Here is a 25,117-nt window from a genome sequence, read left to right on the forward strand (position 1 = left end):
CGTGGTCAGGGTCAAACCCGGGCCTTTGGTGCTATGAGGCAGCAATTCTACTGCTGCTCCACCGTGACTCTCATTACTCATTTTAGACATTTTCCTTCAGATTTCAGCAATTGCTTCCATGGGAGCGCAGCCAGGAAACCTCAGTTCTGGAGTAACTTAGTGGGTCAGGCAGCATCTCTGGAGAGAAAGGATGGGTGACGTTTGCGGTTAGAACCCTTTTTCAGACCCAGTCTGAAGAAAGGTCGTGACCCGAAATGTCTGAAGAAGGGTTCCGACCAGAAACGTCACCCATCCTTTTCCTCCAGAGATGCTGCCTGTCCCGCTGAGTTACTCCAGCACCTTGTGTCTATCTTTGGTATAAACCAGCATCTGCAGTTCTTTGTTTCTACAGCCTCAAGGTCATGTGCTAGGTAGAACAAGTTGTCTGAAAATAGTGAAAGGCCTGGATAGAGTGGATGTGGAGAGGATGTTTCCACTAGTGGGAGAGTCTAAGACTAGAGGTCTTAGCCTCAGAATTAAAGGACTTTCCTTTAAGAAGATGAGGAGGAATTTCTTTAGACAGAGGTTGGAGAATCTGTGGAATTCTTTGTCACAGAAGGCTGTGGAGCACAAGCCCAAGTCAATGGATATTTTAAAGCAGAGATAGATAGATTTTTGACTAGTACGGGTGTCGGGTTACAGGGAGAAAGCAGGAGAATGGGGTGAGGAGGGAGAGATAGATCAGCCATGATTGAATGGCGGAGTAGACTTGATGGGCCGAATGGCCTAATTCTGCTCCGATTACTTATGACCTTAAGACTGCTTGATGGTTTCAGAGATTTCACTTTATCAAGGCCTTCTCTCTTCCTATTTCTCTTCCCAACATCACCCTGTAACATGCACTCTTTTATTTATGAGGATGGACAGATGCAAAGTGGAAGAAGATAAGTCATCCAGACCTGAAATCAAGTCTAGAGTCAAGGGTGTTTCATTGTCATTTGTACTGACAACACCACAATGAAATTCGTACTTGTGGCAACGTAACAGGTCTGTAAATACAGTGCACATAGATAAAGTATAATAAGCAAAATATTCACAGAGAGCGGTGAATCTCTGGAACTCTCTGCCACAGAACGTAGTTGAGGCCAGTTCATTGGCTATATTTAAGAGGGAGTTAGATGTGGCCCTTGTGGCTAATGGGATCAGAGGGTATGGAGAGAAAGCAGGTACAGGATACTGAGTTGGATGATCAGCCATGATCATATTGAATGGCGGTGCAGGCTTGAAGGGCCGAATGGCCTACTCCTGCAACTATTTTCTATGTTTCTATGTAACCCTAATAGTGCAAAAAGCCCAAAGTCCTTAGTGCAACCAAAGACAGTACCATAGTTCATCGATTAGTGACACAAGGAACTGTAGATGCTGGAATTGCGAGCAAAAGGCACAAATTGCTGGAGTAACTCAGCAGGTCAGGCAGCGTCTCTGGAGAACATGGAAGGTCACAGTTCGGGTTGGGACCCTTCTTCAGACTGATTGGAGTAGGGGGGGGGAGAAGGCCGGAAGAGAGGTGGGAGTGTGATAAAGGCTGGTGAGTGAAAGGTGGATCCAGCATTTTGTGTTTTCTTTTCATTTCTTTATTGCTTGACTTCCCTTGAAGGTCGACGACAAATCAGTCCCACCTTCACCAACCCTCAGCATGAACCGGCCTCCCACACACTATTTGTGAAACGCTATTTATGACAGTGACAATCACATGGTGGGTCCGGAGGTAGAGGACAGGTGCACAGAGTCAAGTGTGGATCGTGGAAAAACAAGGTCAAGTTACCTACGTCCACACACAGCTTAACCCAACGTGAAAACAACCTGAGGATAGACGCAAAATGCTGGAGTAACTCAGCGGGTCAGGCAGCATCTGTGGAGAACATGGATAGGTGACGTTTCACAGAGTGCTGGAGAAACTCAGCGGGTCAGGCAGCATCTGTGGAGAACATGGATAGGTGACGTTTCACAGAGTGCTGGAGTAACTCAGCGGGCGCAGCAGCATCTATGGAGCTAAGGAAATAAGTAAAGTTTCGGGCCGAAACCCAGAAGGGTTTCGGCCCGAAGCGTTGCCTATTTCCAGAAGGGTTTCGGCCCGAAACGCTGCCTATTTCCTTAGCTCCATAGATGCTGCTGCACCATAACTCAGTGGGTCAGGCAGCATCTGTGGAAAACATGGATAGGTGACGTTTCACAGAGTGCTGGAGTAACTCAGCGAATCAGGCAGCATCTCTGGAGGAAAGGAATAGGTGATGTTTCGGGTCGAGACCCTTCTTCAGACCAACCCGTTGCCTGGTGGCCAAAGCTGAAAGACATGCAATAGATCCTTCTGCTCATGAGCTGCCACAGATACAGAATAATGGGAATAATGTTTAGTGCAAGATAAAGTCCAGTAAAGTCTGATTAAAGAGAGTCCTAGGGTCTCCATCAAGGTGGGTGGTCAGTTTTGGTTACCCTGCTAGAGGAAGGTTTATCTGCAGGTTTATAAGACGTTGGTTAGGCAGCATCTGGAGTATTGTGTGCAGTTCATTTCACTCCATTATTGGAAGCATGTCTAGTTTATTTTGTTTTAGTTTAGAGATACAGCGCAGAAACAGACCCTTTGGCCCATCGAGTCGGCGCCGACCATCGATCCCCGCACACTAACACAATGGTCGATGGACGATGACACGTTGGCCTGGCTCGCCTCAACGGAGCTGCAGGTCTAAAAGACATACGACAGATGAAGAAGAACACAATCCTACAAACACTAGGGACAATTTACACTTATACCAAGTATTCAAACCCAAACCAATGAACCTACAAGGAAGGGAGTGCGGGAGAACGTACAGACTCTGTAGAGACAGCACTCGTAGTCGGGATCGAACCCGGGTCTATGGCGCTGTAAGGCAGCAACTCTACCACTGTGCCACCCATCAATGAGTCATAATGCATGGAAAGAGACCAAGATGTCCCATCTGCCTGTGTTCGGCCAAATATTTTTTAAACATTGCCATAGCACCTTACCTCCTCTAGTAGCTCGTTCCAAACACCCACCACCCATTGTGTAAAAATATATGGAGGCTTTGGAGAGGCTGCAGAGGTATACTAGAATCATGCCTCGATTACAAGGAATTATCTACATGGAGAGGTGTAAGATCTGCCATAAATTGGATATTTTCCCCTTATGTTTGACCTCTCATAGTGTAACACCTCACACTAGCTCGGATTAAACTCCATCTGCCATTTCTCTGCCCATTTCTGTAGCTGATCTATATCCCGCTGATTATGATATATTTATCTGTATGTTTAGTTTAGTTTGGTTTGGAGATACAGTGCGGAAACAGGCCCTTCGGCCCATTGAGTCTGCGCCAACCAGCGATCACCCTGTACACTAACACTATCCTGCACACACTAGGGACAGCATTTTTACAGTTACACCAAGCCAATACACCTGTACACACCTACACACCTGTACGTCTTTGGAGTGTGGGAGGAAACCAAAGAAACCGGAGGAAATCCAAGCAGGTCACAGGGAGAACGTACAAACTCCGTATAGACAGCACCCATAGTCGGGATGGAACCCGGGTCTCCGCCGCTGTGAGGCAGCAACTCTACCGCTGCGCCACTGTAGCGCCCATGTGTTATTGCATTAGTTAAGCTGCAGCAAGTCAAAATGTCATTGTCCATTGTTGATACATATGGCAATTAAGCACTCTTGATTCTCTGCGTAGGAAGGAACTGCAGATGCTGGTTTACACCGAAGATGGACACAACGTTCTGGAGTAACTCTGTGGGTCAGGTAGCATCTCTGCAGAGAGGGAATGGGTGACGTGTCAGGTCGAGACCCTTCTTCAGACAGTCAGGGGAGAGGGAAACTTGAGGTATGAAAAGGTACAAAGAACAAACGAATGAAAGATATGAAAATAACAAATCAAAGCCAGCAATGAAGATCAAGGAAAGGTGGAGCCCACAATGGTCTATTGTTGACCGTGGAAAAGGTGATAACGAGTAGATACAAACAGTGAAACTGGTAGTTTAAGAAGGAACTGCAGATGCTGGAAAAATCAAAGGTAGACAAAAATGCTGGAGAAACTCAGCGGGTGAGGCAGCATCTATGGAGTGAAGGAATAGGTGACGTTTCGGGTCGAAACCCTTCTTCAGACAGGTAGGAAGACTAGGGTGGGGGAATGAAGGAGAGAGAGGAAATGCAAGAATTACATGAAATTAGTGAAATCAATATTCATACCGCTGGGTTGTAAGTTTTCTAGTTGCCTACCATGGGTATAGAATAACTAGATGAATGGAATGTGGAAATGAGGAACTGAAGATGGGTCCTGACCCAAAACGTCACCTATCCATGTTCTCCACAGATGCTGCCTGACCCGCTGAGTTACTCTAGCACTCTGTGTCCTTTCCGGAATTATCAGATTGAGTGTGCTTTATTTGAGTATTGAGTATTTGCTTTAATATAAAGAATGTTGCTGTACCTTAGTACATGTGATAATAAAGGACCCATTGTCCCAGTGCCTCTTGTGCTAAACCTGGTAGGCACTGCCATCTTGTGGCCATAGGAAACCTGCAGTGTCAATTACAGAATCAAAGTTAAGGGCCTGTCCCACTTGGCCGACATTTACGTGACCTCGTCGTCGCGTTGTGACACACGGGTAGCGTGTGGGCGGCACGGGACAGTCACATGGAGAAGCGCGGAGGGGTATGGAGTTGCACGCGGTATCGCGCGGCGCTCCAGGATTTTGTAGTGCACAAATCTTCACGTGCCTCCGGCGTGACGTATCGCGTACGCACGCGGACGTATTGCGGTCGCACGCTGACGTCCTGACCTCGTACGTACAGTACTGTCGTATACGAATCAACTATCACGAATATCTTGATTGTACATGCTTTTGATGGAGGAATGTAGGTGCATTTTGCGATGGAGTTTGAAATCAGAAAGTCCCCAGAGAATAAGTCATCTCTATTGAGTCATTTGTACCTGTATACATGTAGGTGACATATTGCCGTCGGCAGGTCTGCCACGTTTGATGCTGATGATGATTCATTAAAAATTGCAGATATTCGGACACTTGACACTCTTATAGAGTTTAAAACATTTTGTTCAACGGGAAGCTGCACCGATAATTGAGTTTGCGGCTCAAGGTTCAATGTTAATGCAAGGTCAGGGAGTCAAAGAACAATATTCGGTATTTTGCTTATACGCTGAGTCGGCTCTGATTATTTTTATTTATTTATTTTTTGCTCCAGCTTCACTCACAACGTGTCAAGTTCTCGTCATGTCGAACCCCCAGCTCACGCCCCCAAGGGAACGCGCAAAAGTCACTTAATTAATGGGTGTTTAGCCATTCTCTCAGTGCAGGATACCATCCAACCGCAATACAGCACGGAGCAAACGTATATTCCGTGGGGGAGGGGGAGGGGAGGATGGAAACAACCCAAAGCAACCAATTTTCTGAATTACACCATAATTCGAAAGTAAAGACAGTATTATGCACGAATCAACTTTCCACTGGGTATTTAAATGACGCCACGCGCTCCAGACGGCTGTGCTGACGCAGGAAGATGTGCGCGACTGTCGCGCTTCAGTCCCTACTGGCCTGTCGTGTAAATGACGGCCAAGTGGGACAGGCCCTTTACAGTAGGGATCATAGCCCATAGTTAAACCAGAATCAGAGGTGCCACATTGACATGTGGAACTAAACCGGCATTATTCTACTATTAATACTACTATCACTTATGACCAAACCTGAACACAATACTGGGGAGAAAGCAGGAACAGGGTACTGATCAGCCATGATCAAGTTGAATGGCGATGCTGGCTCGAAGGGCCTCTTGGACTACTCCTGCACCTATTTTCTATGTTTCTACTGTCAAACAGTTTATACAAGGTGCTATTACTGATTGAACAGGGTTTTTTCAATAGTATTTAGGTTATTAATTTAGTGAAGTCTTTTGTTTATTATATGTTATCTATGAGTATTGTGTTGACATCCTGTTCTGCGGCTGCAGGTAAGAATGTAATTGTTTCATTATTGGTACATATGACAATTAAACACTCTTTAAAGTTTAGTTTAGTGATACAGTGTGGAAACAGGCCCTTCGGCCCACCGAGTCCGCACCGACCAGCGATCCCAACACATTAACACTATCTTACACAACAGGAACAATTTTTACATTTATACCAAGCCAATTAACCTGTACGTCTTTGGAGTGTGGAAGGAAACCCACACAGGTCACGGGGAGAACGTACAAACTCCAGACTTGATGGGCTGAATGGCCTAATTCTACTATTCCTTATGACCTTATGATCAACAATCAACCATATATTAATTCTATTCTACACACCAGGACATTTCTTGCACCTGCAGATCTTTGGAATGTGAGAGGAAACCAGAGCACCAGGAGGAAACCCAGGTGGTCACAGGGAGAACATTTATTGTGGAGCCTATTTGGAGGTTGTTGTGTCTAATAGCCTGACGTTGTCGGCCTGGGCTATTGTAAGTATCTATGAAAGGAGATCTGTTGCAGAAGCTTTGCACTGACTGAAATATCTCTCCTGCAGGTGTCTGCGCTCCATCAGAAATGTAAATGGCTCCTCTCCCTGCAGCAGAAGAGGAGGGGGCAAGAGAAGACTTTGTGCTAACCACATTGATGATATGTACGGTGATCTGAGGGACCCAGCCAACGTCTATCGATGCTTTAGAGGAGAAGCAATTGCACAATATTGTGCCCGTGGATTAGTGTTTGCCAAAGAATGTAAATGTTGCAACAAGCTTGCCCTCTGAAATACTGCACATGCTCAAATATCAAACTCTAACGAATCAAACATTAGATTCCACGTGTTGCAAATAAAAATGACACAAATTAATTGACTGACAAATTATTTATTAAAATGATTTGTTAATTTGAAAGTTTGAGTGTAGGAGGAAACCGGAGAAAACCCACACAGGTCACGGGGAGAACGTACAAACTCTGTACAGACAGCACCCGTAGTCAGGATCGAACCTGGGTCTCTGGCGCTGTGAGGCAGCAACTCTACCCGCTGTGCAACGTGTCTGCATTCCTTTCTATACAACCAACATTCGCATTCACTCCAGGACGCTCAGTGTTCTCGGCTGTAAAACTGCATGAGCCTGGATAAGTGGCTGCCGACAACGTTTGAAGGTCCTGCTTTTTTTGCTGACGGTGTTTGCTCGCTGATCATGACCTGCTGATATTCTGGCCGTCTTCTTTCGGTTGCAGAAAAAAACCCAATCAATAACATTTCAGCAGTGTCAATAGCATTCGGGAACACTCACTGAATGATGTCCTTTCAGAAATTAAAACGATCAACGTGTCCTTATTGGGTTTTTACTGTTTAGTCCAATACGCGGAGGCTACCAGTCCCATCCAGTCATGGGAAACATATCGCAATACATCAGAGTCAACACCACTTGCTGGGTGACCTGACATTTCAGAGAGAGATGTGATCGACGGTCATGGCAAGGTGACCTTGTTTACAGTGGAGCAGACACAAAGACTTGTAGAGTTCGACAGCACAGAAACAGGCCCTTCAGCCCACTGAATCATCCTACCACAAATAGAGAGCAGTCCTGCACTACCATCTACCTCATTGGTGACCCTCGGACTATCTTTGATCGGACTTTACTGGCTTTACCTTGCACTAAATGTTATTCCCTTATCATATCTATACACAGCAAATGGCTCGATTGTAATCATGTATTGTCTTTCCGCTGACTGGTTAGCACGCAACAAAAGCTTTTCACTGTACCTCGGTACACGTGACAATAAACTAAACTAAATTCCGTCCACACTTTTATACCAAGAAAGACAAGCCTGGAACTTTTTGCCACTTGGATAATTCCACAGACTCACAAGACAGATAATTCCACAGACTCATAACTCTCTGTGAGGAAAAAGTGTTTCCTCTTCTCCGTTCTAACTGGCTTACCCCTTATTCTTAAACTGTGGCCCCTGGTTCTGGACTCCCCCAACATCGGGAACATGTTTCCTGCTTCTAGCATGTCGAAACCCTTAAAAATCTTTGTTTCGATGAGATAACCTCTCATCCTTCTAAACTCCAGAGTGTACAAGCCCAGCCGCTCCATCCTCCCAGCATATGACAGTCCCGCCATCCCGGGAATTAACCTTGTAAACCTACGCTGCACTCCCTCAATAGCAAGAATGTCCTTCCCCAAATTAGGGGACCAAAACTGCACACAATACTCCAGGTGTGGTCTCACTAGGGCCCTGTGCAACTGCAGAAGGACCTCTTTGCTCCTATACTTAACTCTTGTTATAAAGGAGGGTCTCAACTTGAAATGTCATCCATTCCTTCTCCCCAGAGATGCTGCTTGTCCCGCTGAGTTACTCCAGCACTTTGTGTCGCACGGGTCAAGGTAGATTGGAAAGAAGGATGACAGACACAAAAAGCTGGAGTAACTTAGCGAATCAGGCAGCATCTCTGGAGGAAAGGAACAGGTGCCGTTTCGGGTGGAGATGTTTGGAGAGTCCACCACAGTCCACGTATGAGGTTCCAAGCTCCCCGGTAGCGGGGGGTGGTCAGACCTCTGGGAGAAGATGCTCCCATGTTGACTCTGCACGCTGGGTTATCTAGTACCTTTGAACTTCAAACATTTCCTGCATTTCGACCCACATTTACCTTGTTCACTATCACTGCTTAGTTGATGATTTATTGGAGTTGCGGCTGCATTTCTCCCATTGCCCAGGTGACATTCTGACACTCTCCTGTTGTCGTGGGATATCCATAGGCAGGTCAGACAGAGACCAGTGCACAGTGCTAACTGGCATCAGTGGAAGAACCTTCCCTGCACAAGAGGACAAGATGGTAAAGCTCATCTTCTGCGCTGGTAAGAATGACATTCAACTATATATCTGGACAATCAGAAGCTCGGTTAATGGCCTTAAACCTTGCAAAGATGATGGATTTTTTAATCAATTTCTTGAACCATCCTGCACAACTCTAATCCTACCCAACCGATCACTACGAACCACACCTTGCGCTACTGTGGACTTGTTTTCTCATTGTGTATTCTTGCCCCAATGTCTTCAGATTTATTTTTCCAGTCTTTTTATTTTTCACCATGTTGTAGAGTTCTCCAGTTTTCTCCCACATGCCAAAGATGTGCGGGTTTGTAGGTTAATCAGCCTTGGTATATTGTCCCTAGTGTGTGGGGAGCCGATGCAAAAGTGGGAAAACATAGAACTATTGCGAACCGTTGATCGATGGTCGGCGTGGACTCGGTGGGCCACAGAGTTTCCATGATATATCTTTCAATCAATTCAATTTATACCTTATTTATGTGCAATTCATCTAATGTTTATATATGTTTTCGTCTGTTGTCTGAGTCCAAGATTTTCTATATTTTGTTTCTATTATTTCAGTGGGATTCCTGCTGTTGTTACAAGCATACAATGGTAAGCAGCATGCACTGAATTTATCCTATATCAACACCGTGAATATTTATGCCGTCATCGGTCAAAGTTAATCTAATAGCTGTAGTTTGTGGCAGAGTGAAAATCTCGAATACAGGTGTTGATAGCAATTTACTGTAGATCACAGTGAATGGCGGTGCTAGCTCGAAGGGCCGAATGGCCTCCTCCTGCACCTATTTTCTATGTTTCTACGTTAATCATTGTACGAAAATACTTTCATTTATTGAGCTCAATACTGGGGGTGGGAGATTGCAACCTTCACGTGGTCCGCCCTGTTTCGATGAATGCAATCAACCCAGCGTGCACAATCAAATAAGATCAAATAGAACAAGTTGTCCTACAACTTTAGGCTGTGCACGCCATATGCAAGGGGAAGAAGAAGAAGCACAATACTGGAGAACACGATAGGTGATGATTTGGTGTAAGATTATTCTTCGGAATGAGCTTTGAAGCTGGGTCTCGACCTATCCATGTTCTCCAGAAATGATGCCTGACCCGCTGGGTTACTCCAACACTTTGTCTCTTTTTGTGTAAACCAGCATCTGCAGTTCTTTGTTTCTGCTTTCATTTACACAAAGGCTATCTGCCAGTAGAAAATGCTTCCATTTCGAAGCTTCAAATGGGTTTTCTAATTGCATTTAATAAAAAAATCAACTGACAACTTTTTTTAAACCAGTTTTAAGCCAGGACTACAAGATAGTTTGTTACTACACAAACTGGGCACATAAACGAGGAAACTGCAAGTTCCTACCAGAAGATATCAACCCCAAGTTATGTACACATCTGATCTATGCCTTTGCTGTTATTGGCAAGAACCATGAAATGGTCCCACAGCAGACAGAGGATGAAAACCTCTACGAGTCATTTAATAATCTGAAAAAACGGTACGTGAATTTACGAGACCTTGCAATGATTGTTAACTTAAATGTTTAATTCCACTGCAAATCTCTTCACAAGAAACTATCACAATCAGTTGAGTGCAGGAGGATGAGGGGTGATCTCATTGAGGTGTATAAGATTATGTGAGGAATAGAGATGCACAGAGTCTCTTGCCGAGAGTAGTGGAATCGAGGACCAGAGGACAAATGTTTAAAGTGAAGGGGGAAAGATTTAATAGGAATCTGAGGGGTAACTTCCTCACACAAAGGGTGGTGGGTGTATGGAACAAGCTGCCAGAGGAGGTAGTTGAGGCAGGCACTATCCCAACATTTAAGAAGCAGTTGGACAGGTGCATGGATAGGACAGGTTTAGAGGGATGTGGACAAAGTGCGGGCAGGTGGGACTAGTGTGGCTGGGACATGTTGGCTGGTGTGGGCAGTTTGGGCAGAAGGGTCTGTTTCCGCACTGTATCACCCTATGCCTATCTCACTTTTTGTTTAAATGAGGAATTGGTTTTCAAAATCTATGCAGGAAATTACCATCAGCTTAATATTAAATATATGTATGAACATATTGTACTGTGCAGAAATGAGTCTAAAATAATGAGAGGAAATCTCTCACGAGAAAGGTTTCGGTGGTAACCATTAAGTGTCCTGTTAAAACAGTTAAGAGTTCAATACTGAAACTAATTAATTAGTGTTGACAAATAGAACTTTTTTTTTTCACAATTCACAATTGCATTAAACCACTGTGGATTTATCCATCTTTAGTCATTTCCAATTCCCAAGCCTTTAGTTTAGTTTAGTTTGGTTTAGAGATATAGCGTGGAAACAGGCCCTTCGGCCCACCGAGTCCGCACCGACCAGCAATCCCCGCGCAATAAGACTATCTTACCTATACACACACTAGGGACAGTTTACACTTAAACCAAGCCAATTAACCTACAAACCTGTAAATCTTTGGAGTGCGGGAGGAAAGCGAAGATCTCGAAGAAAACCCACGCAGGTCACGGGGAGAACATACAAACACCATGCAGACAGCACCCATAGTCAGGATCGAACCCGTGTCTCTGGAGCTGCAAAAAGCTGTAAGACAGTGCCGCCCAAAATTCTGATTTATTCAATTACTTAAATTTAAATTTTGTACTGGCTCCAGTGGGACTTGAACTCATATCCCTAGATCAATAATCCAGCTCCCAGTCCACTCATTTAACTGTTCTCCCCGTGACCATGTGGGTTTCCTCCCACTCCAAAGACACGCAGGCTTGTAGATTAATTGGCTTGTCCCCAGTGTGTGGGATAGAACAAGTGTACGGGGTGATCGTTGGTCTGAGCAGACTCGGTGGGCCGAAGGGTCTGTTCCCACGCTATATCTCTAAAACTAAATAGATATGACGAATGTACAAATATGTAGTCTGTATGGACTCCATGTAGATGGGGTTTACATGTGTGCCTGTGTTATCCGTCATAAATGGAATCTAAAAGAGTAACTTTACTCATCAGCGTGTTATTTATTGGGTAAAGGTTATGGGAACTGTAGCTTCAGACGGAGGCTCATCCAGCTACCTTGTGTTGTTACTTCACAGCACTTCAACGTGGGCTGTGCCATAGCAAGCGCTTCAGAGAATTGATGTACTGACCTCCAAAAATGAAAAGTTGTTGATGGAGTCAGATTTATTTTTCTTGCCTTTGTGCTCTTTTAAAAAAATAATAACTTCCTCTGATTTCCACAGAAACCCAAACTTACGAACACTCTTATCCATTGGAGGCTGGAATTTCGGAACTGAAAAGTAAGGCTCTTTCTTGAATGAAATTTGAGAGAGAGCGCTGCCTTACAGCACTGGAGACAAGGGTTCGATCCCGACCAAAGGTGTTGCCCATGTGGAGTTTGCACGTTCTCCATGTAGATTTCCTCTGGGTACTCCGGTTTCCTCCCACATCTCAAATACGGGTTGGATTAAAGGTTAATCGGCCCTCTGTAAATTGCTCCTGGCGTGTAGGGAGTGGATGAGAAAGTGGGATCACATAGAGCTCGTGTGAGCGGGTGATCGATAATCGGCCTTGACTCGGTGGGCCGAGGGGACTCTTTCCATTTTAGTATCTCTAAATTAAACTGATGACTGGGTCACTGACCACAAGAAAATACAGCACTATCCCAGATTGTGTGCCAGTAGAAATGTATGCAATCAAACTTGTCTGCTTAACTGAGTAAAAGAGTTTAATAGATCACACTGAACTTCCGAAGACAGATAAACTGGATGTTTATTTTTTATCACATGTGATAAAATCCTATCATATCAGATAACAAATGAACGCATCTATCCATGTACATATTGGTTTACAAAATTAATCCTTCAAAATGCCTGACTTTCATGGATTTGAAGTTTATTACATGGGTTTCTGTAATAAATGATCTGGAGTGAAACACAAAGCACTGGAGGAACTCAGCAGGTCAGGCAGCATCTGTGGAGGAAATGGTCAAACAATTCACACAAATTCATTCATGTCATACACAAGTACTGCAAGAACATAAGACATAGGAGTAGGATTAGGCCATTCAGCCCATTGGGTGTGCAATAGTGATGGAAGGAACTGCAGATGCTGGTTTACAACGAAGATACACACAAAATGCTGGAGTAACTCAGCAGAACAGGCAGCATCTCTGGAGAGAAGGAATGGATGAGGTTTCAGGTCGAAACATCGCCCATTCCTTCTCTCCAGAGATGCCGCCTGTGTTACTCCAGCTTTGTGTCTATCCATAGTTCGACAGGTTGAGCAAAGAGAAAAATACCAGGGTGCAGAATATAGTTTTTCAGCATTGTAGCGTAACAGTTCCAGAGAAAAAGTCAACTGTAGCAATGAGGTAGGTTGGAAAATGGGGACAGTGCCCCAGCTTATGGAAGAAAATAAGATCAGAGTCTGGTAGTGCACCCTTTCAAGCTTCCGTATCATCTGCCAGACATTCAAACTCGTACAATAGGTGGAGCAAAGGGGGAGATACAGAGTTCAGAATAGTTCTCAACATTGTAGCGCATCAGTTCCAGAGACAAAATCCAATGTCCGCAATGGGGTTGAGATGAATCGGACAGTACTCTAGTTTATGAATGGACCATTCAGAAGCGTAATAACAGAGGGGAAGAAGCCGTTCCTTAGTTTGGGAGTGGTGATATGAGGGTTATATCACTGGTATATTTGGGTCACCTCAGTGGATAACCGGTGAATGGAAAATAACAACCACTAAACCTCACTCCAGGGTCCCGACTCGAAACGTGGTCTGTCCATTCCCTCCATGGATGCTGCCAGACCCGCTGAGTTACTCCAGCACTTTGTGTTTCTCTCCAGATCGTTTATTACAGAAATAAGAAACTTCAAATACTCAAAGTCTGGCATTTTGAAGGATTAGTTTTGTGGAATGGCAGCGTACCGAGCAGCCATCAGGGGCCGTGTGTGTTGTCAGGTGGAATATTTCACTATTATCCATCTGCTGAGTTTGGAAAACTCAATTCTGAAAGGACTTGTAAAATTTAAAAAAGACACAAAGCTGCGAAGAAACTTAGCGAGTCTCTCAACAACATGGAATGGTGATGTTTCGGGTTGGGATCCTTCTTCAGACGTTACAGTGGTGGGGGGGGAGCTGGATGAGTGTAGGGGGCATGACAAAGCCTGGCAAGTGCTAGGCAGGAAATTTCTGGAGTAATTCAGCGAGTCAGGAAGCATCTGTGGAGAATATGGATAAGTGACATCTTGGTTTGGACACTTCTACAGAGGGATTGTAGTGAGGGGGGAGTTGGAGGCGAGTGATAGGTGGATACAGGTGAAGGCTTCCAGGACAGAAAGGTCAGTAGGGGATGAGAAGGTGAGTTAAAATGGTTAGCAACCAGGAACTCCAGCAGAGCCAAGAGTTCTAGTAAAAAATAAAACATCCTTCTCAGCCATTTATCACAAGGCCAGAAACTTTATGCATGAAGATTATGCTGACTACCTCCTTTCCAAACATATTTCATGTCAGGTTCACCGCCATGGTTTCCAGTAAAGAAACTCGCTTAATATTCATTACGTCTGCGATCGAGCTTCTGAGGAAAGCGGAGTTTGATGGTTTAGACCTGCACTGGGAGTTCCCCGGCTTTAACCGTAGCCCACACGAAGACAAGCAACGCTACACTGACTTGGTCCAGGTGAGCTGAATGCATCACAAATCTCGAGACACAAGGAACTTGTCTGGACAAAGTTTTTACACAGAAGGTGGTGGGTGCCTGCAACGTACTGCCAGGTGGTGGTGGTGGAGGCAGACACGGCAGTAACGTTCAATAAAGAATCTGGAGTGAAACACAAAGTGCTGGAGTAACTCAGAGGGTCAGGCAGCGTCTGTGGAGGGAATGGACAGCCGACATTTCGGGTCGCCACCCAGAAGTGAGGTTTAGAGGTTGTAAAACGTTCAATTCATGACAGGCACATGGATATGCTGGGAATGGTGGGATATGGATCACGTTCAGGCAGAGATTAGTTTAACTTGGTGTAGTGTCGACACTGAAATACTGATAGATTTCCAAATGGAATCGGGATGCTAAAGAGTGGAGCAGTTTCCAAATGGGACAGAGAGTTTCCATATACCCTTCACTCAGAGGGTGGTGGGCAAAGATTCTATAGCGAGCAAGATAGACCACTCGACGAAAAAAACGTAGTACCGTCATGGGCAGATTCGTGGGTAATTTTCGGCCCAATTTCCGTAACCGGCTTCCGTCTCCGCACCAAAGATCCCGTAGCGGAGCAAAGATACTAGTGCGGAGACGGAAGCCAGTTACGGAAGCATCCTCGTAAAAATAAAAGTTCTTTGGTAAAAATCTTCTCCTCATTTTCAGAATTTTAATTTATTAATACAAACTGTTCCTCCGCAAAGTTGATTACACTGCGAGTCGGGTCGGGTTACTGGAATGGATGAAAAAAAGGCCCATGTTCTGCTCCGTTGCATACTACATGTCAGCCCATTGCATTTAGCAGGAGTGGTCTATCTTGCTCCGCTATAGGATCATTGGTGGTGGGTATATGGAATGAGCTGCCAAAGGAGGTAGTTGAGGCAGGGACTATAACATTATTTAAAAGATATTGGGAGAGGTACATGGCTAAATAAGGTTTAGAGGGATGTGGGCGGAATGTGGGACCAGCGTAGATGGGGCATCTTAGTCGGCATGGGCAAGTTGGACTGAAGGGCCTGTTTCCACAATGTCTGACTCTCCGACAGAGTGGAACGATTGTATATTCACTTCAGGGACAAACAGCAAAGAGTCACCATGCTCCGGCCCCATCTAGCCTTCTGGTCAGCTGAAACAAAGCATCTTTCCCAAGACCTTCGGCCCTCTCCTTCACCCTGGGGCTGGCGTATTCCACAGGAAATAATGCAACCTAGTCATAATCATTAATGATGAGAAACATTCCTATATATTCGCTCCTGTCACCAGGCAACTGAGCCGTCCTCTCACCAGCTAGAGAGTGGTCCTGACCTCCCAACCTCCTCATTAGAGACCTTTGAACGATCTTTAATCGGACTTTACCTTGCAGTAGATGTTATGCCCTTTATCCTGTATCTGTACGCTGTGGACGGCTTGATTTTAATCACCTATAGTCTAATCAATGATTGGATAGCACAGAAAAACCACTTCACTGTACCTCAGTAAACATGACAATAATAAACTAAACTAAACCGTTTGAAATCTCAATTCCATTTGGAAATCCATCCTTATTTCCATCTGTATTTGTTCTTGTGTATGGCTTGATTGGATTCAGGTATAGTGTTATGTAACTCAATGGAATAGTAATGACCATGTTCTTGGTTCTTGGTTTCTTGGTCCTCCAAAATATTCCAAATGGAATTTAAACTGGAGGTGGTGAAGGGAGGGCTTAAGCCAGAAAGGGTTATTGGGAAGAAAGAGCTACTTTAAATTTAGTTGCATCTGGTTGGGTAACTATAGTTGGGTGGAGATTATTCCATGCTTTAATTGTGCGGGGGAAGAACGAATTGCTGTATACATCTGTCTTTGTAGCTGGGATCACAAATTGGATCGAATGCCCTCGTCTGCTCCATGTTAATTATATATTCATTAAGTCCATGCCATTTGTAATCTGTCGTTCATCAGATATCATTGATGTAATCTGCCTGACAAACTCTTCACTATTTTATTAACTAATAGGAACTCCAGGAAGAGTTTATAAAGGAATCAAACGAGACCAACAAACCGCGATTGCTACTTTCTGCTGTTGTAGCATCTGGAATAAGAAACATTCAAGCAGGTTATGAAATAGAGAAGATTTCAGAGTACGTTGGGAATTTATTTTGTACCTGGTGCAGCTTTAAGCTTTGAAGATGTTCATCGTAAAACTGAAAACAATGAGGAAAGACACAAAGTGATGGAGTAAATCATCGGGTCAGGCAGCATCTCAAGAGAGCATGGATATGTTATGATTTGATCGAGACCCTTCCTCAGACTGATGAAGGATCCCATCCTGAAATGTCACCTATCCATGTTCACCACAGATGCTGCCTGACCTGCTGAGCGGCTCCAACACTGTCCTTGGTAAACCAGCATCTTCAGTTCCTTGTTTCTACTGAAAATAATAACCACGGCTTTGAATAAGGGCCAAGGTGTTACAAAACTATCCAACGAACACTTCAAACTGGGCAGGAGACACAAAGACATTTGCAACCAAGGAAAAATAATTGAGAACAAACTTATAAACCACTATGGTGGTAATATTAGTAATGCAAGAGGAGAGGGAGTGATGTGGTGAAAGGACCAGTGAAATGGAGACACAAGGAACTGAAGATGCTGCGATCTTGATTAAAACACAAAGTGCTGGAGGAAGTCAGCACATCAGGCAGCATCTGCGGAGGGAATAGATGTTTTGGGTCGAGACCCTTCTTCAAACCAGTGAACTGGTTGGGTTGGCAATAACTGGCTAGATGGATCTATACGGATCAATTACATTCTAATTTCCTATCACGTAAGATTGACCAGGAGAGCCAAGGAACTGCAGAAGCTGGAATCTTGAGCAAAACTGGAGGAACTCAGTTGGACAGACAGCATCTGTGGAGGGAATGGGCAAGCAATGTTTTGGGTTGGGACAGTCTGAAGAACATCATCTGTCTATTCCCTCTACAGACGCTGCCTGGCCCGCTGAGTGACTCCAGCACTTATGTTTTGATGAAGATTGAAAGATAACCGTGGTAAATGCTATTGTTAGTCTTTGCAGCTGTGATATCAATGCCTGCAATAGCAACCTCCTTTAGTGCCATTCTCAACTAGCTGTTGTTTTTTGCAGACACATGGACTTCATCGGTGTGATGACCTACGAGTTCCATGGTCCATGGGATCTAAAAACTGGACCTAACAGTCCACTGTACAAGAGCTCTGATGACTATAATGATGACAGATACTTCAATGTAGTATGTAGTGACATCTTTCATGATTTCAATTTACATCCTTTCTCCAGTTCTCTAAAGTTTAGTTTAGTTTAGATATACAGTGTGGGAGGTACAGTGAGGCCCTACAGATCGCTACGTCCATGCTTGCAGGTGATACGCTAGTTGTAGCCTACACACGAAGGACAATTAACCTACAAACTCCATCATTGGCATATCCTTATTTATAAGACTATCCTCGGTGTTCTTCCTTCATACCTGCAGAAGTATGTAATTCGAAAAAGCACAGGAACTTATCAGCTCCGCTCTGAGGACTTGTTCTTACTAACTGTACCTAAAGTCCGTACTGAACTGGGGAAAAGGGCATTTAGTTATGCTGCTCCCTTCGCATGGAACCAGCTGCAGAATGAACTGAAACTTAAGGAGCTGGTTTCTATAAACAGATTTAAAACCCTTCTTAATGATGTTGAAGCGGGCTCTTCTGTCTGTACATGCTTTGTTTGATGATGTTCTGACTGTGACTTTATTTATATGTTCTCTGTTGTTTTTTTTAAATTATTGTCTGTAACTGTGGAACTGTGCTGCTGCCTGTCTTGGCCAGGACTCTCTTGTAAAAGAGATTTTTAATCTCAATGAGACTTCTCCTGGTTAAATAAAGGTAATTTTAAAAAAATAAATAAATAAAACAAACCTGCACGTCTTTGGAATGTGGGCGAAAAACCATGCGGATAACATACGAACTCCATACAGACAGCACCCATAGTCAGGATCGAAACCGGGTCTCTGGTGCTGTCAGGCAGCAACTCTACCGTTGCGCTACTTTGCCAATGTACATTTGGGAACACAGAGAATGAATGAATGAACGAATACTTTATTGCCACGTGATAAGTCACAGTGAGTTATTTGTTTCTGCATACGCTAGGTATGCAAAGAGTGGCCACATAAAGTGCAGCAACAAAGTTACAAAGTATCCTGCCCCACGTCCTCCTTTGCTCTCTCCAAGATGCTGCAGCTGGAATGTGTTGTGGGATCGGGACAAAGCCTGGCAAGTGATGGATACAGTTGAGTGGATACAGTTGAGGGGAGGCTTATTGGTTACCACATGGTTGGACAAAAGCCCAGAGATGAACAGACAAAAAGTGTGAGATAAGGAGATAAGCATAGAAGAGTCGCGAATTGTGAAGCCAGAGGAAGAAATATATTTGAAAGGGGAGAAGGAAGAGGAGGAATGGGTGTGTATCCAGGCGGGGCACAGGGAAGAGAGATGGGGTGGTGAAAAAAAGGGAAGGGGTTGTTAGTAGACTAGTTACCTGAAATTGGAAGTCAATATTCATTGCATAGGGTTGGAAGATACCCAGGCAAAGTCAGTTCCAATGTAATCCTTTCTCGTAGGAGTTTGCAACAAATTATTGGAAGCAAAATGGAGCTCCGGCAGAAAAACTCTTGGTGGGATTCCCAACTTACGGACGGACATTTACTCTCTGCTCTGCCGACAACAAGCCTGGTTCTGCAGCGTGTGGACCTGGCACTCCGGGGAACTGCAGCAAAGCCGCTGGCATTTTAACATACTCTGAGGTACGGTGTGACTGCAGTTTGACCATACTATGAAAGGTAATGCACTTCAATTATCACTACTAATTGCCACCATCACTAGCAATCGACACATTAGGCCCCTCTTGGAAATATGTAGACTTATCATCGCAACATCTGCATGAAAAGACATTTGGGCAGGTACATGGATAGGAAAGCTGGGAGGGATATGGGCCAAACGTGGGCAGGTGGGACTAGTGTAGTTGGGACATGTTGGTCGGCAGGGCAAGTTGGGCCAAAAGGGCCTGTTTCCACTCTTTATGACTCTATGATTTACTTATCACAGTGACACAGTTCTCATAGAATCATAATTACACAGCACAGATACAGCCCTTTCGGCCCAACCTGCCTATGCCAACCAGAAGCCCCATCTACGCCAATCCTGCCTGCCCGCGTTTGGCCCATAACCCAGTAAACATTTCCTATCCATGTACCTGTCCAAATGTCTTTGAAATCTTGTTATTGTGTCTGCCTCATCTACTTCCTCTGGCAATTCGTTTAATATACCCACCACCCTGTGTGTGAACAATTCCAAAGCCTCTATCTTCTTCCATAAACCAATTGTGTATCCAGGGAGCAAGCTCACTCTGGCTTCCATGCGATCTAACCTTATAAAATGGAAATTTTATCATTATAAATTTACCAAAACAATTATCACAACAGTACCTCTCCACCATCGAAGGGATTGACAGGAGGCTTTGTCTCAAAAACGCAGTCAGCATCATCTGAGACTCTCATTTCACCCCTGCCGTCGGGAAGAAGGTACAGGAATCTGAAAAACCATGACCTCCAGGTTCAGGAACAGCTTCATCCCAACAAACATCAGGCTCTTGAACACTGCAACCACCGACTAAACTAAGAATAACATGTTGTCTTGGTTACAGGAAATGTTTGCTTTTGTTTTTACACAAATATTGCCATTTTTTAGTTTATTATGTTATCTATGAGTACTGTGTTTACAGACCTGATATGTTTCTGCAAGTAAGAAGGGTCTCGACCCGAAAACATCACCTATTCATGTTCTATAGAGATGCTGCCTGACCTGCTGAGTTCCTCCAGTACTCTGTGAAACGTCACCTATCCATGTTCTCCACAGATGCTGCCTGACCTGCTGAGTTCCTCCAGCACTCTATGAAACGTCACCTATCCATGTTCTCCACATATGCTGCCTGACCCGCTGAGTTACTCCAGCACTCTGTGTCCTTTTTAGATTTTCATTGTTCCATTGTTGGTAATTATGAAAATTAAACACTCTTGAATGTCCAGTGAGGTGGAGATAAAATAACAACTATCAATAAAATAACCAGGAACATTTACATCCTCCCTGTGGAATTCTAGTGATATTAAAGAGGTCACCCCTCGTAATACATTTCCAAGGGGACACAGGCTGCATTTATGTAGCATCCTTCACTCACCGTGAAGCACTTTGAAGCAATGATAAAGGTCTTTGCTATTATTACAGGTGTGTGACTTTTTGAAAGGAGCCCATAAAGAATGGATTGAGGAACAGGAGGTTCCATACGCATACAAAGATGATGAGTGGGTTTCTTATGACAATTTGAGGAGCTTTGAGAAGAAGGTATGTATTTTATTGGAACATTTATTGCATGTTCCTGATATATCTTGTATAATGGATTGCACATGTGCAGTTTACATGGTCTCCTTTTAACTGTAGGGAATTCTTCCAAGTGCTCCAGTTACATAGAACAGCACAGCACCAGACCCTTCAGCCCACAATCTCCGTGCTGGACATACCAAGTTAAACTCTCTCTGCCTGCACATTATTTTCCTCCGGTATCTGAAAAATTGCTGCATGAGGTGGATTGGCCATTGTAGTTAGCTCCCATATAGGTAGCAGGCAGGTGGTGATCAGTATGCATGTGAGAGAATAGGTGACTCAATGGGCCAAATGGCCTTTTTTTTTTGTATGTCATGAGAAAACCCAAAGGAAATGAGTCCACCTGGGCTATATAATGTGCACGGCAGGTGGTTTCAGAGTTGGCCAAGATATTTATTTCTTGAGAATGTGAAACCAAAACTAGTTTCAATGTTGATAACATTAAGTAATTCTCAAGAAATATATCCATCATTCGTGAACTTATGTTAAAATTTATAATTTATCCAAATGTTTATCTTTGCAAGGATTGAAAAAATGTGGCCATTTATTTATTTATTGCTATACAGCAACGGGTGAACAGGTGAAACCCCTCACCTGTGTTCACCTATCACCGTGTTCTGTCCTGCCCCTCATCTTTTCCCACTTTTGTTCCTGCCCCCCCCCCCCGTGCAATATGCCCGATAAAGGGTGCCGAACCGAAACGTCACCAGAGATGCTGCCTGACCCGCTGAGTCACTTCAGCACTTTGTGTCTTTCTTTAGTACAAAACAAGCATTTGTAGTTCCTCGTTATTGCCCTTTAAGAGGATGTTCCCACTGTAGCGGGAAGTTTTGTCTCAGGCAGGGTTAAACATAATTGCAGAAGCAAGGTCAGAAGATGGAATGAAGATTGAAATCAACCATCCACTCGCTGAACATGTGGACTGGACATGTTTGTTACAGAGCCTCGTGAATTCATGCTTAATTTATGTAGTTTATGTATAAATTATGTTTTGTGCATTGCCTGAATCTATGTAACTGTGATGCTGCTGCAAGCAAGATTTTCATTGTACCTCTACCTCACTGTATTTGTATCAGTATTGGTTAAATCTACCTGATCTCCTGGCTACTGCCTAAACCAGTCTGATTTCTCGGCTACTAAACATTTTAACCTCCCCTCCTCCCATTCCCACACTGACATTTCTGTCCTGGGCCTCCTCCATTGTCAGAGTAAGGCCCAGCACAAATTGGAGGAACACCACCTCATATTTCGCTTGGACAGCTTTCACCCCAGCGGTACGAACATTGACTTCTCTAACTTCAAGTAACCTTGCTTTCCCTATTTCTCCATCCCTCCCTCTTCCCAGTTCTGACAGTCTTACCGTCACCCATTCCTTCTCTCCAGAGATGCTGCCTGTCCCGCTGAATTACCGCAGCATTTTGTGTGTATCATTGGTTTATTATTAGATAGATACAAAATGTAGGAGTAACTCAGCAGGACAGACAGTATCTCTGGAGAGAAGGAATGGGTGACAATTTTACAATTTACAGAAGGCAATTAACCTACGTCCTTGGAGTGAGGAAACCGGAGCACCCAGAGAAATACCACACGGTCTCAGGGACAAGGTACAAACTCCTAACAAACAGCACCCGTGGTCAGGCTCGATCCCGGCTCTCTGGTGCTGTAAAGCAGCAACTCTACCATTGCACCATTTTGCAGCCGTATTGCTTAGGTAATCGGACAGCAATCAAGAACAACGTTTCTCTGGCAGTTTGTTTTGTGGCTTTTGGGGCTAATGTAAGTATCTAGAAACAAAGAACTGCAGGAACTCAAGGAACTGAGCCTTGGTCTCCATGTGACCTTGCATGGGGTCGGACTTGTAAATCTGCAGCTAAATATTAATTATTAAATAATCAGGATTAGCGAGATGATTTGCAATCTAGGATACCTATTAAATGTTAAATTATTTTCAGGTGGAATGGTTGAAAAATAACAGCTTTGGGGGTGCAATGGTGTGGACAATCGATATGGATGATTATGAAGGTACTTCCTGTAACCAAGGACAATTCCCCCTTATTAATAAACTCAAGGTTATGCTTTCGTCAGGTTCTGGACCCATGGATGAATCGTCAGGTAACTAAATTACATTTGCATTTGCATTTCAAATCAAGATATTTACATTTTCTATCAAATATTTAAGCATTAATTATGCCATTATAATCATGCTGTCTACAAAACCTTTCTGGGTATGCAATTTTTAAAATAATGGACATTTAATAAAATTAAAGAGTTTATTATAAGTTAATTCAGGAGGGAGACATGAGATGGAAGATCACAGCACTACAGGTGCTTGGAGTTCTGAAACAATAACAGAAAACGTGGAAAGTCGTCGCAGATCAGCTAGCATTTCAGATCTTGCTCCATTTATCAGAATCAGGAAAGAGACAAAACAAGAGAGGAGACAAAATAAACTGCAGATGCTGGATTCTTGAGTAAGACAGAAAGTGCTGAAGGAACTCAGTGGGTCAGACAGCATCTGTGGGTCTGTCCATTCCCTCAACAGATGCTGCCTGTCCCACTGAGTTACTCCCCAAAAAGGGAGAACACGTTAGTTTTCGGCAGAAGACAAGCTCAGAGAGAGATGGAAATATCTTGGCAACCAAATGAGTTAATACAGCAGTTTGAAGCACATTTTGCTTCCTTGTCAATATGGGCAATATTGTTAATAGGCAGGCTCTGGGGTATGCACAACAAGCCCGGGAGAAGTGGGAGGTTCACTCGCTGTTCACGTTTAGAGATACAGCGTGGAAACAGACCCTTTGGCAAACCGAGTCCGAGCTGACCAGCGATCATCCTGTACACTAGTTCTATGTCCTACACAATTAACCGACAAACCTGCATGTGGGAGGAAACTGGAGAGCCCAGAGGAACCTTAGTGTGAATGGGTGATCAGTGGTCGACATGGACTTGATGGGCCGAAGGGTCTGCTTCCATGATGTATCCTTCAATCAACAGTGGAAATCCCAAATCTTTTTTCCTCCACCTACATGTGGTAGTGTGGGAATTTCCTGCAGCTCCCGGAACACAGATTCAGACCAGGAGAGGCATCTTGAAACATTATCATCAGCGAGCTTTGCAACATCATCATGCCGATAACGGATTAAGGTTACGCGTGAAGATATTGGTGTAGAGTTAATCATGTTGCTGTTCGTCCTTTCAGAGACAACACCACTGCCCACTTCTTCATCAGATTCACAGCTATCCGACCCCTGCCCCAATCTGGAATTTTGCGGAGGTAAAAAGGATGGTAACTATGCAGTGGAGTGTTCTGCGGACAGTTTCTATCAGTGTACCAACAACGACACCGAGATTCTAATGTGCTCCAGAGGTACTTCATACAACGCGGGCAGAGACAAATGTGTCTGGCCACCCAGGTTATTTCCAGCCATTTATTTGGCAGACAGTAACTTTTGCAAAACCAAGCCCGACGGTGCATATGCAATCCCGGTTCCCTCGTACTACAAATGCAAAGTTGGGCAGATGCGCGTGAAGAAGTGCTCCTCTGATCTACTCTACGATGCAGTCAGCAAGAAATGCATCAGTGCAAACACATTTAGCGACTACGATGTGTCCTTCTGCAGTAATAATGAAGATGGGACCTATCCCATCCTTGGCAGATCAAACAAATACTATCACTGCCTGAATAAGGATACCAATGTAGGGAGCTGTCCCAAGGGGAGCGTCTACAATAATTTCTGTAAATGCTGAATCTAGCGTTACGTAAAAAGAGCAATAAAACTAATTTTGACAGTTGAACTCATTTAATTGGCTAGATCTTTGTGCACTAACACAAAATAACGTGAGTATTTCTTGGTGTAATAAGGAACTGCAGATTCTGGATTAGACCAAGGTGCTGGAGTAACACAGCGGGTCAGGCTGGAGAAAATAGATAGGCGACATTTCAGGTCGGGACCCTTCTTCAGTCTGAATTGAGTCATAGTCACACAGCGTGGAAATAGGCCCTTTGGCCCAACTTTCCCACACCATCTATACTAGTCCCACTTGCCTGGCCCATATCCCTCTAAACCTGTCCTATCCATGTACCTGTCTAAATGTTTCTTAAATATTGCGATAGTACCTGCCTCAACTACATTCTTGGCAGCCAGCCAG

General features: G+C 44.1%; 1 protein-coding gene across 2 annotated transcripts; it reads left to right on the top strand.

Moving 5' to 3' along the window:
• Nucleotides 1-8,734: 8,734 nt before the first annotated feature.
• On the top strand, nt 8,735-24,750 carry LOC116987051 (acidic mammalian chitinase-like). Of its 2 annotated transcripts, none has more exons than XM_033042946.1 (11): nt 8,735-8,882; nt 9,418-9,450; nt 10,145-10,352; nt 12,080-12,136; nt 14,356-14,521; nt 16,532-16,656; nt 17,661-17,784; nt 19,153-19,335; nt 20,813-20,929; nt 22,921-23,080; nt 24,168-24,750. In XM_033042946.1, exons 1-11 carry the CDS (start codon nt 8,858-8,860, stop codon nt 24,713-24,715), a joined length of 1,746 nt encoding a protein of 581 aa, XP_032898837.1. In that variant the 5' UTR covers nt 8,735-8,857; the 3' UTR covers nt 24,716-24,750. The 2 variants fall into 2 exon arrangements, with proteins under 2 accessions (XP_032898837.1, XP_032898838.1); XM_033042947.1 differs by having other exon boundaries at nt 24,198-24,750.
• The last annotated feature ends 367 nt before the right edge of the window (nt 24,751-25,117 follow it).

This window comes from Amblyraja radiata, chromosome 24 (assembly GCF_010909765.2).
Source record: "Amblyraja radiata isolate CabotCenter1 chromosome 24, sAmbRad1.1.pri, whole genome shotgun sequence".
In the NCBI taxonomy this organism is placed as follows: Eukaryota; Metazoa; Chordata; class Chondrichthyes; order Rajiformes; family Rajidae; genus Amblyraja; species Amblyraja radiata.